A 19486-nucleotide genomic window follows, 5' to 3' on the forward strand; every position below is an offset into this window, starting at 1 on the left:
AAAAACTAATGATTACAGAGCCAAACCAAGGCAATATATATACACAGCCCAGGTGTGAATGCAAATAGTGGAATACAAGCTATGTGGCTCGGTTCCAGTAGATACAGAGAATATTTTGTCACTCTATATATATATATGTTGACAGTGCTTCTCCATTTTTGGTTTCGGAGGGTTGCTAATCAAGCTATAAATAAAGATTACCTAAGCACTTAAATTGTTTATTGTAGAAAAAATACAGGAACTATCTATTCAAATCAATATTATAGATGAATTTTTATTATATATTTTAAATGTTTTCTGCTTTTTTTATTTATCTTCTCAGTTTAAGGGATTTTTTTTTTTTTTTTAAACTAAATGTCAGTGTGCTAAATTTATATAAATTTAAGTCAGTGGCACTCATCATAGGATGACAATACAGTCTGCATGTTTTTGGTATTTTTTTATTAATGTAATAATTTTATGGATTTTAAATAGTGCCTTTCATTGTCAAAACACTACAGCAGAACAAACTTCTCAGCAGCATCCAGACGACTTCAGCCCCACCTTGGTTTTAACTGATGTTGTCAATTTCTTTGTGACATGCAGTATGTCACCTCTAAAGGCAAGAAATGGCACTCCCTTGTGGGTGGGATGGGGAGCTGACTTGGCCCCCTTGAATCTCCTTCCCCTTATAACTGATAATATCTGCTCTACAAAATCCAACATTCTTGATAGAAAAACACTGAGCTGTCTGGACAGCCACTTGAAGTTTTGGTTTTAGGATACTATTCCTTCCCTATCCCATCACACTATAACTCTTATCTTATCCCTTTAACCTGCCATTTAATCTCTACTTTCATCCTTTACTTTATTCACCATTCCTTTAACTGTTCCTTATTTATGAGTGATTCTTTATGATCCTTAATTTATTCTCCATATAATAATTTATAGGAGAAAAATGACATCATAGAAAACCTGGAAAGGAACCAAAAGCAGGAGATGATAAAGATGGAGAAAGCATACACCAAAAAAGAGCAAGAGTGTAATGCCCTGAATAAAATCGTCCAAGAGAAACAAGAAGTGTATGATGCACTAAGAGAAAAACTATATGGCCTCCAAGAAGAGCTTTCAAAGTCTAATGAAACAAGAAACCAAATTCTTCAAGAAAAAGAACAAGTTGAAAGAAATATTGAGATTGAAAAACAAACAGCTTTACTGGAATTGAGAGATAATTTATTAAAGGAAAAAGAAGTTGAACTTGAGAAGGTAAAATGATAATGAATAAGAAGATTTAAGTAATGCACACATAAATTTTATAATATAGAAAACAAGTAAACCATCTACAATTCCTAACCCAACAGGTTGTTTCTAAATAAAATCATGACATTAATTGTACCGTATCAAAAAATACTCATTATGAATTAATTTCAGAGTAAAGGAAGGCAATAGCTATGTACTATTTTGTTTTTTAGTTCTTATAAATATTTTTTTATGAATTCCTCATTAAATACCTTGTGGTTATCTTTTGTGCATGTTTTTACTTTCTTATAATTCTTTTCACATATACAGTATGTCACCCACCCTTTCATATGGCATGCATCCTAGCTTATGATAACCATCCTTTAATATATGGCCCCAACCATACATACAGGGCCGCCAAGAGGGGAATCTGTAACAGGGGCAAGGGTTGGTATGGGCCCCCAGTTACAATAGCGTCAAAGACGCAAACATTGTTTTTGAGGGGCCCTGTCAATATGGAGGGGCCCATTATTAGGAGACCCATTCCATTATTGAGGGCCCATGATTGTAATTATTATTGTTGAAAAAAATATGGGAAAAAAATGTTACCTGCAATTTCTATGGTCCCCAGGTAAGCTTGGGCCCCAGGGATCTTGCCCCTTGCCCCTCCCTCTTGGTGGCCCTGCATACATACTGTATGCTACCTTCTTATGGCACATGTCCATATATATCATTCCTACCCATACATATGTTACCCATTCATACATGGCACATAATACAAACATTGTAACATCCCATCTTTTTCAGCTGATGATATATATTCAGCTGATGATACATATATTTATCATCAACCTGTTGATTTGTTCAATTGAGCAACATTTGTAAACATTTTATGTTATTGTAAGAGCAGGTAACTCACCAAGTACAGAATAAAATTGTACTTTATAAAATGTCTCTTTATGGGGCTTAGGAAGGGGAGTTGCTTTTAATCGTAAGAAAACCCCTGTTGTGACAGGTTTTTTTTTACCCCAGGACTCTAGGATTGGAAGGCAAGCATCTTAACTACACTAGGCTTTCCAGTTCCAGTGCCTCAAATTATAGTGGCATCCATTGTTCACTTAAAATTCTACATTACAAATTCATTAGTAGTTTTTTCCATTTATCATTTTCATTTTCTTTATCTTACATTTTTCTTTTAAAATCTTCTCTTAGGACTCACATCTTCCTCATACAATTTCCCTTTCAGTTGCAAAAAGAGATGGACACAACGCGACAGCAAGTTGTCCGCCATCAAGAGGAAACCTTTAGCAAACAAACTAACAAATATGAGGAAGAACTAAAGGTGACTTTGTTGTCTCATATTAGATCCAATGTATAGATTCCATTATTTGTTTTTTATTATATACTTAAAAACATATTATAGTAATCCTAATGCTGTTTTTGTCCCTTCAAAATTATTAAAATTGACAAAAGTATACAGAGATACTTTATTATATTTATTTTGAGGAGAACTTACTTATACAATAAAATAGTGTCACACTTTATCCCACCACTCTCTTTAAACAAAACTTTACGGTACATTCAACCTAAAAAATCTGTGAGAAAAAAACTTTATCATTTCGTCTCTACACATTACCTATCGTCTCTACACATTACCTATCTTACCCCTTTTACCCTGAAGATTAATAACATTTATTTCTCGTTTTTCCTTCCTTAAACATTACTAACATTTATTCCCATGGAATCTATCTAATAAACAGTAAGTAATTATTAAAGCAAAAGTTGCACTTGAAGACTACTGTAGTAAAGTAATTAACACCAGCTTTTGTGTACAGGTAACACTTTTCTGGTGAAATTTTAACTAAGGAAGTATACTGTGTACACAGAAACCTGTGTTATCTCAACCATTCTACTTTTGCTTATACTTAGTATTTAATTTGTAAAGTAATCCTTTTATTTTTTATATCAATTTAAGTAAAATATAACATTAACTTTATTCATAGGGGTAGACGGTACAGTTGGATTAATATATAATGTGGATTTAATTTATTGGATCATTTTTTAAGATTAATTCAATGTTTGATTAATTTTCTTTTTACCTTTCTATGTTTTACTACATAATGTGTATCTTAATATGTATTAATTTATAGGTAATAGTTTGTATCAATCTCTATATCATTATCTCTATATAGCCCTTCTCTTTTGTTATAAAAACATCTTTTAATATTAAAAAATGCAATGTTAATTCTGGATCCAAATTTTATCTTCTATTCAACCACTATTATTGCTACTATTTATCTCTTTCATATATGTATACAGTATATATAACATATAGTTATATGCTCACAATATCGTTATTACAAGTATACTTTTAGTCGTCATAGATACACATATTCATTTATGGTTCAGTTTTGTAATTACATACTATTGTTGATGGTATTGTTATTGCGGTTATGTAATCGATACAGTCATCAGATCAGAGGTGGTAATGTTTGTAACTATTAAAATATATGTAATTGAGTGTTGTAAAATAAGCACTAAAAAATGAAGAATTATTACTTTGGATACAATGTGTGAACAAATACATGATATAATTGGCCTTTTGTATCATGGCCAGTCAGGGCTCACTTTCTACAATGTACACAGGAAATTGATTTTTTTAATTTTTTTTATTATGAATATTATACTATCAAATATTCCTCATTTTTTGTATCAGAATCTTTGCATCAATACATTGTTAATAATGATGTTTTAAAGTTACCATCTGAAAACTATAATGTTCTTTGCTACTATACCTGAATGAATAATAATACAATTTTAATTATATTATAGATAGATACCAATTTAAATTTAAACATTTTGAAAATTTGTTTAAATTTAGGAGAAAGTTTGTGAGATTGAACTGTTAAAGGGTCGACTACAAGACCAGGAGAGCGCCACCAGAGGGCTTGGAGAGAAACTAAGGAAAGAGGCTCATGACCAGGTAAGATATGTTCCATCTAATTGTGCATACATGTTGTGAAAATTTCAGCATTGTACAGGGTATAAGCACAAACTCTTTGAATTTTGAATTGAGGAAAAATTTAAAAATCAAACAAGGCTTTAATATCAGGAAAACAATATCGTGAGAGTAAGTCTGCAATTCAATAATTGTAGCAAAGACAAGCCAAACCAGTCACTCCTCGTAAAAAATTGATTTTTAGTAGTTAGTACAGAGTTAAACAGTAAAAAGAGAGCTATAACATGGTAAAAGAATCATTTCAATCCGACATTTCATTATAAAGTTAAAGGAGTTTAAACATACAGCTGTTTAAAGAACAGTATTTGATAAATCAGTTACGATTTTAGGCATTTCTCAGGCAGAAACCATCACCAAATCGTTGTTTTAACATTGGAAATGGGGAGATTCACAACATAGCATGATGTATATATATATCTAAAGGTTAGCTTAGTGCAATAAAATAGATTTCAACAATTTTGACATTCCAGCATGTTTTGGCCATTATCTCTGAAACATGTGTATAAGGAGTGACTGGTTTGGCTTGTTTCTGCCACAATTAATGATTCCTTATGTTTCCAATGAACCAAAAAAAGTAGTGGGCTTCTGGTTTAAGTCCATTGATGCTTTCTTAGTTTTCTGGGCTTTTATTTTTTTTCAGCTGGAGAGCTGGAAAGTAAGGCACTATAATGTACTGACTTTGATAATGATAATTTATGTCTCTATGCTCTATAAAGAAATGCATTTTAATTTTATTGGTTAATCCTCTCATAATTGTCACCAAAATTAGAATCAGGCACCATGTTCCAAAGAGACAAATTTATTTTGACAGTACTTTATTAACCATTCAAATTCAAAACTTTTGTTAATAACCAGTTTTAAATATGCAATTTCTTACACAGAATGGCCTCCAAAGCCATGATGGAGGTGAATATATACATGATAAACTTTATTTGTTCTAAAATTCATCTTTTCTAATTACTTTTATGTCAGTGGTGACGTCATCACTTTCATTTGCACTGAATTTTCCGATTCCTGACTGATCACTAATTCGATATTTTTTTGTGTCTCGTGTACAAAAAGCTCAAAGCTGGGGTGATTTTTCTATAGTACATAGCGATGGGATATTTCGTTGCTAAGCCAAGCTATGAACGCACACAGCGAAACTAATAAATCTCGATCCATGGCGCTGGTTAACACGAATAAGGCCTAAGCAAGGCCTAGAAAGGCATAATTGCTGTGAGATAACAAGGTGATTGACTTATAAAAGAACTGAAAAAAATAAGGCAACGTTGAAATAATTTGTAATGTTTACAAAAAATGTTAATATATAAACAAATGTCTACCAGGAGGTTAGGAAAACTAACAACCCCTAATAAACTTCATTACCACAATCAATTTATTCATCTTCTTTGTATAGCAAAGAGCTACGAAGAGTGTCAGTGCGCATACTACTAACAAATCATTCTAATACGCAAAGGTAATGCACATGCAGAGTAATCACTGAGCAACCGGCCATCGCAAACAGCAGTTTCATTTATATATATAGCAACTGCTCTAAAATCAGCTGTTTGATTAAAGGGCAATAGAAAAGGTGATGGACATCACAACTGACTTTACAAATCAATTATAGTCAAGTAATTTCGTACACTATAGGAAATACAAGCCTTAGGAGCCATTATTTCTTTCAACAATCACCCTCCGGCCTGCGGGCTACAGTCAGTTTTTTTCAGGAAATAATGGCTCCTTGAGCCTCTATTTCCTGTAGTGTACTGAAAGCCTGGCTGTAATTGATTAATGTACAATGTGTAGTTTGACTTGTGTTTTGAGAATATATATTAACCTGAACTATTTCACAGATTAAGAGTGCACTTAAAAAGGAACGGGAGATCTGGGAAGGAGAATCTAAGAGAACTTTAGAGAGGGAGATACTGAAGAAGAATGAGGAAGAAAGGTGGACAACAACGCAGTTGAAGGCAGATGTTGCTAAGGAGAAACAGTTCTCCAGTCAGCTGCAGATTGCTTTGAATTCTCTTAAAGAAGTAAAATAGTTTTACAAATTTTAAAATAAAAATGTATTGAATTATCATTCTTGTTAATGTTGTTTAAAGATGTGTTAATTTCAAAAAAGATTTTTTTTTAATGATTTTTGTCATTTTCAGGGAAGTACATCTTTAAGTTAAATGTCAGTTGTCATCATCATCAGATTATCATTATTATCTAATAGTATTATCGTAATTATCATCCTCATTATTATCATTATCATCATTTTCAACTCCATTATCACCATCATCAAATAAATAAATACATAATTGGTTAATCTCATTTTCTAGGTATTATCTATATCTTAGATTAACCATTACATTTTCCAAATAATCCCATTTGTTGTTTTCATTGAAAGGAATTGGACAATCTCCGTCAGGAAAACCTTGCAATGCACCGACAGAAAGTGGAAGCTGTGTCCAAAGTCAGAGAGGAAGCCCGTCACGAAAGGCACAATGACCTGGAAAAGATGAGGGAAGAACTTAATCAGGTAAAAGGAAAAGGTGTGGGAATGATGGCATCAATATCAGCATCATTAACATCATTATTATTATCATTATCATCATCTTATAAAATCATCGTCATCATATATATCATCATCAACATTTTTTTCATCATCATCACCATCATACCTATAATTATCATCATCATCCTTGTGGCCATTCTCATTCCAGGCTAAAATTGTTGCTGACGATTGCCAAATAATAATAATTATTATTATTGTTATTATTATCATCATTATTTTTCTCATTATTATTATCATTGTCATCATTATATAACCATCATCATCATCGTCGTCATTATCATTACTTCATCAATGTCTTGTTGCCATCAATTTATTCTGACTTATGTTTCATTCAGTTCTATATAATGAAATTGGGTTTTTTTTCTAATACTTTGTAGCTTAGCTGCTAGCTGGGTCGTTATTATTTCAACAATGCCTGTTGCCATTAATTTTTCATTCAAATTCTATAAAAAAAAAATTTCTTTTTATACATAACATAGCTGCTAGTTGCATCACTGTGGTTGTTTTCTTTCCCATTTTTTTTTTCTTGGCACAGAAAGTTAATAAATGAATTTTAAAGAAAAATTGCATTAAAGCTGCTTTTGTTTATTCTGGTTTATATACTGTATAGTTCAGCCGCAGTTCAGCTCATGAAATATGCATTGCCTTAGCCGCAGGTTAGCATTTTTAGAAACTAATTTCATGAACTGCTTGCACTTTTAGAGAATTTAAAGAAAATGAAAAAGTGACAGCAATATAGTGATCATGCCAAAACATCTCATTTCCACATTTATCGGTCCATGAGTGACTATTCGGTGTCGGACTAAAATACAAGAAATTTTGGGTGTCTTGGAACTGAGAGTGGATTCATTTGACAAAGAAGAAACCAAAGTTGACTTAAACAGGTGGATAGGTTACTTTAGTCTAATGTACACATGGATTACTTCTCCCCCCCACTCCCACTTCCCAATGAATTTGGCCTGCCTTTTATATTTAACGTTAATGGTGAGTTCTTCAATCTGAATTCCTTAAACAGCGGACCGGAATTCCAATTGAATTCAGCTCCTCTGTAGGGGCCTGAATTCATTAACTTCCAGGATCCAAATTCATGGGGGCCTATAACTTAATTTCTGTGTCATCAGTTATACTGCAAGTTCAATTCGGTATTTACTATTCTGTTTTTTTTGTACAAAATCCTGAATAGTTATGTAATATTGTTCTCTCCTAATTAACCACATACACACATTCATCAATGTTGATATGTTTGGGGGTTTTTTTTGTTTTTTTTTTTGCAAATAAATACATTTTTGATGTTTGGATGAGAATATGTATTTTTTTAATTTTTTTGTTTTGTTTACTGAATAAAATGAAATAGTAAGTGGTTTATCACTTTTAATTGACTATGAATAAATATATACTGTACATCCAAATCCATTTTGTATTGGAAAAACTTGGAAGAAGCCATGCATCTTAGTATACTGTGCATCACTCGCTGTATAATATACCAACTAACAAATCAGTGGACCTTTTCACAAGCCACGTCCCTTGGATATTGTTGTGAAGGTCCCACAAAACAATAGCGAAAATGTATACAAACATGTGCATTTGTGGGACAGCACATGATTGTTAGACACGTTCATATTCCTAGCTGTTTTCTGATTGGTCAGTTGTTTAGTTTGATTGACACTACAGTAAGGTCCATTGTGTGTATTTATGTGATATTATTTTATTTATTCTTTCTTTATTCTGAAATACACTTTCAATACAATGTACTGGTTTCCAAAGTGGTTCAGTTTGACACACAAAAGTAACAACAATTTTCAAACATAACTTAACTAATAAATGTAAAACCTGTCTCTTATACACATCTAGATGTGTATAAGAGACAGTCTTTAAATCTTGTTTGTGAATAGTTGATGTTTGAATGTGTATTACCCAATTTATTGTCTACTATCTAAATTTTGAGTGTAAACAGACACAGTGATAAGAAATTCAAATTTGTTTTTAACTCCACAATTGGGGTTGTTGATCTTAGGACTATGATAGACCTGTAAATTGAAGTTTATTTAAAAGGAGCGTGCATGACTCCATTACCTGGAATATACAGTATGCAAATGATCTATCCTGGTTTTGATAGATTCCTGAAGGAAATATGGTAGAATTGAGTGATTTTTGGCTCAGGATTTGAAACCTGTCATCGATCTTTTATTTCTTGAGGAATAGGTATTGATTGTAGTGTATGGCAGTCACAGGCTGGTTGGTGTTTGGCTCAGCCATGGCTTGTGTGGGTTTGATTACTCTAGTCTGGAGTCTGTAGTACCAAGTTTTAACGTGATTTTTAGTGTTGATACCATGTACACTAGGCCTATGGTACTAGTTTTCATGCTCATGACAGTAGCCGCTCATCCTTTACAGCTTAAAATTTTTAGTATAATATAGTTCTTACAACTATATTAATTTTAATGGTTAATTAATTTATTAAGGTTTATATCTTTAGAGTTATGTACATATATGGTGCAATAAAATGTGTTCTTAACCAAGTTTTTGACACTAAAAAGTGTAAGTATACGATTGTTATATATGTATATGTATTACTGTATATATAATATATATAAATATATTATAGCATTTATTATTTAAGTAATGTTACCATAGTCACCTTAATCATTTATATTATTTTCATTGTAATACTAATGATCATATAGAGACCTTTTATTGATTGTAACTCATTGTTGTAGTTGTATGGCAAATTCATCAAGTAGTGTTGGCAATGTGTTTCTACAGTTTATTTTATTTGTACTTGAAAGGTCAGCAAGGATAATAACACTTCCCCAGTGTTTGCAACATGTACTCTACTCAGCAATGAACTATATGCTGCACCTGTAATATATATTATAATTATAGCTTTTATGTCACACTAGAAGAAAGATTAGTTTTTGTTAGAGTAGAAGCGAAAGATGTTATTATGAAAGTACAGGAGTTATCATATATTGCAATTAGTGTGGGTGCACTAACCATAAGATCCTTAGTTTAAAGTTGGAGAATAAATGGAACACCTGCGTTTTAAGAACATCATGCACTTACATTTTAAGTAGTATAACCTTGAATACATATGTACTGTAGGCTTAACCATTGTAGTTTGGTTGTCATTATGTTTTCACCTCTCAAATTGTATTGTCAATTTATTTAATTGCCATTAATAGTGTTGGCATAAGTCTAGGCACTGCTGGGATTTGTTGTTAGGGTAGTTGAATCAGAAAGGAAGTCTTGTTGAATTAGAGAGGATCCCTGATGGAATCAGGGTGGAGCCCTGGTTGAATCAAATTGAAGCAGTGGTGTATCGACAGGGGGAACACCTCCCCCCAAAAAATTCATGGTCCTCCCAAAAAATTCATGGTCCTTCCAAAAAAATAATTAATTAAAAATCACCTCAAATCACCTTATTTTGAGAGCTGGTGCCCCCTCATCTAATCATCAAGCCTTCAAGAGTGGAGCACTTGTTGAATCAGAGTGGAGCCCTGGTTGAGTATTCTAAATGGAATGAGAAATGAGAGCGTTGTTTACTTAATTTCATTGAATTCACAGAGCCTATTGTATGTGATCTATGAATTGTTGATGATTGGTCAGTAGTTGTATACATTTGTATCAACCGTAATCAACCTGTATTGTGTACTATTTATTCTACAAAACCTCAGATAGATTACTAGGACGTTATTTACATAGTCTGAAAATAGTGATTATTTAAAACCTTCGAAGCATTTTACATGTAGGCCTATTTGTGGATCAGATGGATGATTCCATTGCAGTTTTTGTTAATAGTTAGGAAAGGGTGCTGTAAAACATTCATCTTCAATTGATTGTGTAACAGCCTCTGTAGCTGTTAAATCTAAGAAATTCTTTGGTTGATTTTTTGCATACAGTATTTTCATTTATATTGATCTGTTTAGCACGTACTCATGTTGGAAAATTCAGGTTTTAGATTGCATTTTGAAGTTGATGGCTGATTAACGACAGGAATATAAAGCAATTGGAAGGGCTTTGATCTTTGAGCTATTGAGTGATTTATTTGACAGTGTATTAATGTTTTCCTACAGTTAAGATCGATTTTATATTATCATGAATGCCTCGGGGAGAATCGCTGAAATGTGATTAATGGTGGATTGGAATTTTCTTTAAAAAATAACAAAAATTGAGTCACGGAGACTTGATTAATGGTGGATTGGAATTGCCTGAAAAAAATAACAAAAATGGAGTTGACATCGCCAGGAAGCGAGGATGGAGAACGCAGTAATATATTTGAAGATTCATTTAGCCAATCTGAGGTCAAGAAGGATGAGGAATTAAGTGCAGTGTTACAAAATGAAGAAGCTCATGATGAAAACAAAAAATTCACATTTTATGCTAATGGACACTTACCTGTTGATGAAAGTGCATTGTTGTACTCAAGTGAGGATGAGTCTGAAATTGAACATATCCTGTCTGTGTCATCAAGTTGTTGCCATAGTCAACGAGAACTCGTGTTGAAAACTCAAGGTCAACTACAGAGGAGTGTTGAATTACTACAAACCTGTACCCAAGGACTAAGAGTGAGATGACTCCCAACTCTGTCAATATCTGTCCATTTATAATATGCTAATATAATGATAACGACAACAATGACGACAGCCATAGCGACGATAACCATGACGACAGAAGTAGTATTAGTACAGTAGTAATAATAACTATATTTCATACCACTAAAACCAATAATCTAAATCAATTAATTTAATGATTAATATTTTTATAATAATGCTAATTTAATGATAGCTACGACAATGACCGCGTCGTAGCGATGATGACTGCACAGATAACAAAAGTAGTAGTAGCAGTAGTAACTATATTTCATACCCTAAAAGCCACTGTTTTAATTAGGCAAATAAAATTGTGTTGTCAAAAGTATGAATAAACCAAGATCTGGTTATGGTAAACAGATGCCCTCCCCCCTCCCCCAAGGAGGACCGTGACATTATTGTATGGTGTTTGCAAGTGCAGTTTAATTAATTTGATACATTAAAATTTTAGCTTAGTGGTTTAAATTTTATCAACCAAAATATATAGGGTGAAAGATTGGAGCCATAACTTAATACAGTAAATTATAACAATAATTTTTTTAATTTTTTTTTTTTTTTAATTCTGACTTAACCTGATTTTCAATTGTCACTTTGCTTTGGCAACGCAACAATTTATCCTTATGAATATTTATAAATATTTATTTTAATTTTTATTTTATTTTTTATTTTATCCTGGTATATGGTAAAATACAAAAGCAGAACCAGTCTGAAATTATTGTAGTACAAAACATTCAAGATTACAAACAACAAAAAATTCAAATAGATTCCAAAACACCAAATTACAAACACCATCATCATCATTAATAAATATTAAAAATAATAAAAATACAATTCATTAACCTAATTGGTGGGAAGAATAACTTAAATCTTTTTTTTTTTTTCCATAAAGTGTGTGAGAGATTTGTAACAGGTGGTCTTGTACTTAATAATCTGTTGAGTACCCCACCTCTTAATTTTCCTCCATTAATTCAATCTATTTACAGGTATACATATGATTTGCTTGATTTTGTGCCAGATGTATCCTAATATATTTTATTAAATTTTCCATTATTTACAGGAAAAGACAAAAGAACTAGAAAAGTTAAAAGAGTTGGAGAAAGAAAAAGATGCAGAGATAAAAAGACTGAAAGGGGAACTGCAACAAAAGAAAGAAAGAGAACGAGAAGTGTTAAGCGACTACGAGAGGAATAATCGATCAATCCTGGTGGAGTTGAATGATGAATGCAAAAAAACTAGCAATTTACTAGGAACAACGTCAAAGAAGATTTTAGTAAGGTACGGCATGATGGATGAATCCACTCTAAGGTTTTATTGCAGGTTAGGGGAGAGGAAACAGGGGGAAGAAATGAGTTGAGAAAGGAAATGGGGGAGTAAGAAATAGAAGGGTATATATGTACAGTGAAAATTGTATGCATATAATTAGAATGCAGTTATGGTTTTGTGGTTAGGATGCTCACCTTTGATTCACAGGATCCTGGGTTTAAGTCTTATATTACTTCATTCTCTATGCCCTTGTGATAGGTCAAATTAACCAAGTTTTTTAACAAACCAGATTTTCCAGAATAATTATCCAGTACAAACAGTCTGCATAATAATCTACAGTACCTGCTAAAATAACCCAAGCCTCACATTAAGTTTTGCCATGCGAATCATGCCCTGTAAATGTAAACCAGGCAGTTTTTGTTTTCCCGCTGAGCAAAAAAGCTGAGTGGTGGTACGGTGCATTTTCAGATATATCATTTTGCAGATTGTCACTCAAAAATTTTACTTTTTTACTTACTTGTTACCTTGATACTAAAGACTCTCAAATCAGTGCCCCTCATACTTGCACTCTGATCATTGTTAATAGTAGGGGTGATATAGTTTTGGGTGGTTCAGAGATTAACAAATATTTGAGTAGCTTCCAGAAGAGTTAATAAATTTATTATTTATTTCCATAGTAGCAAATTTCAGAAGGGAACAGTAACTAATGGCAGGACATCATCAAGTGGGTCAGATGTTGAGATGACGGGTAAAATGCAGGTTTTGTCTGCGCTAGGCAACATGAAAGGTTGCAACGAAGATCTACGAAACAAATTCCAAGAATTAAAACAAAGCTTAGAGAAGCAGAAGCGCCTCAATGTAAAGGCCAGCAAAGTGCGGGTATGTATTTTAAAATTAGTCTTCGCTTTTTAATCAAATCTTATTTGTGTTTATCATCCTGAAATATGATTTGTGTTGTTGAATATCAAAACATTTTGTTTTTTAAAGGTATCTTAATTTTAAAGCAGTTTTGTGAAACCTGTTATAATAATACTGAATAATATAAAATGTTGTTTGTGAGTACTTATCACAATGGCTTGTTTCATTTGATTTTATCTGTAGGAAAAAGAGAAGAAAAGCAAAGACTCTTCGGGAAGTTCTTCTAGTTTACAAGCCATGAAGGAGCGACTAGAAATGGTATTTTTTTGTAATTTATATTGGTAATATTATCATCGCTGCTATGATTGTCATTTGGGAATAAGTTGGGCGAACACAAGAAGAACGCAAAGCGACCAGGTGTGTTTTAATGACATCTTCTCAGTCTGCCGTTGAAAATCGGCGAATGGCATCACAACATCGAGCGCTCTCAGACAGTGAAGATGGATTCGTCAGCTGACAGTCATACGATTTTCATATGTTGAAGTGTGTGCCCAGCCTTAAGCTTTGTCTACACTATCAAATTTCATCAAAAAAAGCGTCACATAAAATTTGATGGAACATAGAGTTGAACACGTTCAACTTTTTTTTTTATACAATTTGATGATATGTGATATGACGTCATCGTACCCATATATGGGCACATCACATTTTTTTGTCACATAAAGTTTGATAGTGTAGACAAGGCTTTACTGTAATACTTATAACTTTAAGGGTAAACATGTTTTTTCCTTAGGAACACAGTGAGGAAATGGAGTCTCTGCATCAAACTGTAATGAAATTGAAAGCGTCTGAATCAGCTTTACAAGGAAGACTTGTAGATAAAGACAGTGAGATGAGACAAATACAGAAAAGTATGGGCCTATGGAAGGAGGAAACTGCACTTAAAATGGCTAAGAAATTCGAAGAAGAATTAAACAAAGAGTTGGACATGTAAGAATCTTAATTTATGTTGCATTCCCATGCCCAGTCTTACTCTTTTCCCCAACCTCACTCTTATTCCTGACCATATTTTTGTTTTAACCCCACTCCCATTTCTAACTACACTTTTTCCCCAACCACACTCCCATCCCCCAAAACCTTCAGTAATTCTGATCCACAGTCTCACTTTCATCCCCATCCTTATTCCTGTCCTCAGCATCCCAACCTCTTTCCTGTCAACTACCACACCCTTATCCCCAGTATCGTTCTTGTTTCCAACTTCTCTTCTCCACCCAATGTTACTCACCTTTCACCTCATTCCTCACCCCAACCTCACTTCCCCCACCCTTCATGAGTAGTATGTTTAATGTCTGCTGTGATTGTTTCTGTCATAGCTTTTCCATATTTACTGTTCATATATATTTTATATGCCTTTATGTTTTTTTTAATTTTTTTTTATTTTAGGAGGATGCAGGATTCATTTGGACACCATACACCAGTTAGGAGATCTGCGAGCTCGGTACTGTCACCTCAAATATTAGTGCATAACTGTTTTTTAATAATTAATATATTGTATATTAAAGTAAATGCAAATATATGCCGTATTTATACTCTTACCTTTCATAACTATACAGGTAGTATATTTTCACTCACTTTATTAGTAACCAGTGGGCAATCATTGGATGACAATTCTCTTCAAAAAGTCTTAAGAATTGCAAAATTTTGAATAATTGCCCTGGGTCAATAAATGCATAATATGATAATGGTAATTTTGGATTAACACACAGAAATTCATGTATTTAAAGAATTTTATTCCCTTATTGTCTCTGTCTATTCTATAGGATAGAAGCGCAAGTCCTCCAACACAGGACGCAAGTACTGTTAAGCTACTTCGACATTTGCAGGAAAAAGTGAAGCTTCTACGTCAGGAGAACCTGTCCCTGAAACGTGGAATGTACAGCTCCAGTCACATGACAGCCGATGAGTTAGACACTTCTAGAGTGAGTGAATATGTGCTCAATGGAACATCTACATTTTTTCATGTGGAACTGGGCCCAAGTTTCTGCAATTGATGATCATCTTTTAGCTTTATAAGTACAGTAAATGTTTGGGGTGTTCTTGAAATTGCTGAGAGTTACAACAGGATGTGTGCCTATTAACAATGCCAGCAGGGGATTCGGAGGCTTAAGCCCCCATTTTACAGGTTAAATCTAAATGGACAGATCATGTCACTAAATAGTATTCACTTCCACTTCATACAGGAGATCTAGTTTCTGGTATCCGATATAAACATTTTTTTTTTCTTATTAAATTGAACATTCACTGTTGTTCTTATAGTACGTAGCTATAATTCATTTTTCTATCAATATAAAATTTAAATATATTATTTTATTTCATTTTATCTTAGGAACTGTTGAGGAAGGATCACAGCATCCCAAAGCGTTCCCATAGTTATGGAAAACTTCCATGAACATTAACCGATTTTGGAATTTAAAAGAGCAAACCTGTTACAAGTACCTAGCATTTCTCTAAAGAGCAGAAAGTTATATTAGCTTCCTTAACAATGATGATGATAACAAGCTACAAACTGGACATGTGTATGTATGTGTAATATATACACTTAACATTACAGATATATGCTACAGGTGTACTGCGCAATGATGATGAAAAACACTGTACGTAACTGAACTGGTAAAACCACCCGGAAATAGCTACTAAACAAGATAGGCGCTGGATTCAATATATTAATGGCAGATGAATAATAATGACTTATGTATTTTTATATATTATAAGCATACAACTTAATTACACCTTGATTGTGGTAAATATGCAATTAGAAATATCAGGTACTTCAGTATGTTACTTTTTATAATGAAATTTTTACTATATAAATGCAAGTAAAGGACACGGAATTGAGCCAAGTAGCCTTAATTAATTACTAACTAGCATTAATGACTAATTAATCTAAATGTCACATTGCAAATAGCTAGCACCTTGATTAGTAAATGGTTTGTAGAGACTTGTTACCATTTTTATGAATCATAAAAAAGGAGTACTGTATATTTATGATGTTATTTATATAATTTATATGTTTTTTGATTTATTGGTACGTACTGTACGAGATTCTGTGCATGAATACACAACAACACACAACAAAATGAGAAATAGGGCCTTCTTCCTACAGTGGAGTGAAATAAGCTACATATATATTTACGATGTATATAGATTATTATTATGTTACTAAAACCTACCTTAAGGGGACAAAAGAGAAATTATAGAACAATTAAAAAAATGACGTTAAAGGAAAAATAACACAAAAGATATTCCCTTTAATTCCAACTTGGTACATATTATTATTATTATTATTATTATTATTATTATTATTATTATTATTATTATTATTATTTTTAATATAATTTTTATTATTATGACTATTATTATTAATACAGTTTGCCCTCCAATTTGAGAATACTTTTAGGACCTGAACATTTTTTAGTGTTAGGCAGTTAGAGGGTTAGCTATGTCACATGTAAACCAGTTTGATAATTGTTATTTGGTACTTTGTAAAGGGGTGGTCACAAATTTAAATAATTGTTATCTTCTATATATGCTATTTGTTTAAAAGAGTACTTTGATAATATGTATATGATAATTATTTTTAATAAATAGTAACAATACAAATTACAATCAACTACCTTGTAATATTTCTTGATATAATGTTAGATTATTTGGATCATAATTTGCAACTAAATAAATGATTTTGTGATCTTCCTGCTTTCGCTGGCAGGCAATTATTAATTAGCGTCCAACAGTGAATGTGGACGATACCTTATCGTTTTTAGTTAATAATCAAATTCTTTGGTCATCTCTTTATTATGTCAGTTTTATACAAATCCAATACAATATTTTATATATATAGTAATATTCATAAATATTATATAATAGTAATTAAAGGTTTATTTGTATATTCTAATTCAGCATCACATAATTATTTTAATTGCAAATCTTATTCAAAATTGAGAAGACCATAACTTTGCTATTAATGGATAAATCTTAAAATAAAGGTAGAGAGGACGAACTTTGTTGTTGTGTTAATGTAAAACGTGAAGGAGAGACTCTAAATTGTCTTTCGGCAATTACACAGGAATCTACGAGTGTGGAAAATTGCCTCGACTGGTATTCAAAGCTAGGAATTTAATCTTATGGATGCCTTTTTAGAGCAGAAACATGCTTGGAGGAAAAATAATTTCATTAAAATAAGCATTTAATCAAATTTAATTGATTTTGTGTCACACCAGGTCTTTTTAGAGCAGAAAACATGCTTGGAGGAAAAGTAATTTCATTAAAATATGCATTATTGAATTCAATTGATTTTATGTTATACAAGGTCAATCATTGTTTTGACTTTTTATACCCATGTTGTTGCAATTTTTTATGACCGCCAGTTCAACAACCTGTGATTATATGTATATATATTTATATTTTTATAGGTATTTTTGATATAGATTTGCAATTAAACCTTCCAATGAAGTATTTTATTTAATGTATATTAGATTTATAATTGCATATCAATATACCTTGACCTCTCTTTACCTTCTCAATTTTAGTAGTTTTTTTCAAGATTATTCCCTTGGTAATTATTATTTCATAGCAGTAAAATATCAGCAATAGATAGAGAAGGAACATTTTACAAAGAGGGGTGGGTGGTAGAGAAACAGTTTGGAATATTTTATAATAAAGATATACCCCACCAGACTCCAGACCTACAAATGTTTTACTAGTAATTAGTGGAACACAAATACTTTATGTGGCGCTATTTGAGTGTGAGATGGAACTGCAAAAATGTATTTAGACGTCTATTTCGTGAATACTTACCTGGATAACCGACTAATTGCCATTGTTCCCAAAACAGAACACCCCTTCAAAAAAAAAATGGTCCGACCCAAGGCGCCACGTGCGAACCGTCTCCCTAACAAACGTCCTCATTCCCTTTTCGACGTTGTTCGAAGTCGGATACATCTAGCCTTTGAAAATAACTAGCAGGACTTTTCAAGCAATTCTGTTCTCCTTGTATTTAGACGTTTATGGTCAATTGAAAATGTTAACAAAAGCTGTTATGTTACTTATATATTTGTACATAATATGACACTGTTACCATCAGTACTTTAAAACAAACACCAATGTTGTCAATTTTCAGGTTTCTGAACTATCAAGTTGTTTTTTTTTCTTCGTTTTTATAAGTGAAATGACAATTTAATAAAAAGTACTACTCTGCAAATATTTATTTGCGAATCATGGAGATGAAATTTGCAGAAGTAATATTTATTGTTTTTAATATTAATGAATAATAATACTTTAAAACCATTTTAATAAAAAATGTTTCCAAAATATTAGCAATATTTTAAGTTAATTCTTGTATGGTGTTTGACAGGTTGATTATGGTCACTTGATAATATTTATGTAGTAAAATTGAACCAATTGGTTGTTAAAGAATTGTATACTAATAATGTCAGGAAATGATGAATTGACGAGTGCAATAGCAAGAATACTTCCATCAGATGGACTGTTTCATTTAATAAGTTGATTGGCATAGTCCGTCTTTCAACTTATAAAAATATTCTTTCTATTGCACAAATAACAATAGTCATTATTTGATTTATAATAAATCTAAAATATTAAACAGTGTATAGTGTTGGCATCATTTCCAATCGGTGTAATTTGTAGATAATTTTTACTCAGTGTACTTAATTTATGTATATTTATTCTAATAAGGTTGCTTTAATTATTTTATACAAAATTAATACTGTAAACCTTGAATAGAAGCCCATGGGCTTCTTTTTGAGATTTCTTTTGCAAACTAAATAGGGGCTTCATTTCGAGATGGGCTTCTTCTTGAGATTAACACGTTGGCTGCCAGCAATGAGTACAGTATACTCGTCCCGCAGGGTGTTGCTGAGGGCGCCAGGGACGAGGATGTTTGTCAAAATTGGGGTAACATTCTAGCATTTATTA

General features: G+C 32.3%; 1 protein-coding gene across 5 annotated transcripts in view; it reads left to right on the plus strand.

Annotated features, from left to right (window-relative positions):
• LOC117122149 (trichohyalin-like) overlaps positions 1–16812 on the plus strand; it is a 65644-nt gene extending 48832 nt beyond the window's left edge. For 4 of the 5 annotated variants that reach the window (XM_033267650.1, XM_033267653.1, XM_033267654.1 and 1 more), the window contains 12 exons: positions 931–1245; positions 2465–2560; positions 4100–4201; positions 6076–6258; positions 6618–6749; positions 12432–12649; positions 13315–13516; positions 13739–13813; positions 14289–14485; positions 14939–14993; positions 15316–15474; positions 15882–16812. In XM_033267650.1, the coding sequence (XP_033123541.1) occupies positions 931–1245; positions 2465–2560; positions 4100–4201; positions 6076–6258; positions 6618–6749; positions 12432–12649; positions 13315–13516; positions 13739–13813; positions 14289–14485; positions 14939–14993; positions 15316–15474; positions 15882–15944 (1797 nt within the window). In that variant the 3' untranslated portion in view covers positions 15945–16812. The remainder of the gene's footprint in view (positions 1–930; positions 1246–2464; positions 2561–4099; positions 4202–6075; positions 6259–6617; positions 6750–12431; positions 12650–13314; positions 13517–13738; positions 13814–14288; positions 14486–14938; positions 14994–15315; positions 15475–15881) is intronic. The other variant, XM_033267652.1, reaches the window with a different exon arrangement.
• Positions 16813–19486: the final 2674 nt, after the last annotated feature.

The sequence above is a fragment of the Anneissia japonica genome, unplaced genomic scaffold (assembly GCF_011630105.1).
Source record: "Anneissia japonica isolate Jap-2015-1 unplaced genomic scaffold, ASM1163010v1 scaffold288265_len830512_cov201, whole genome shotgun sequence".
Classification (NCBI taxonomy): Eukaryota; Metazoa; Echinodermata; class Crinoidea; order Comatulida; family Comatulidae; genus Anneissia; species Anneissia japonica.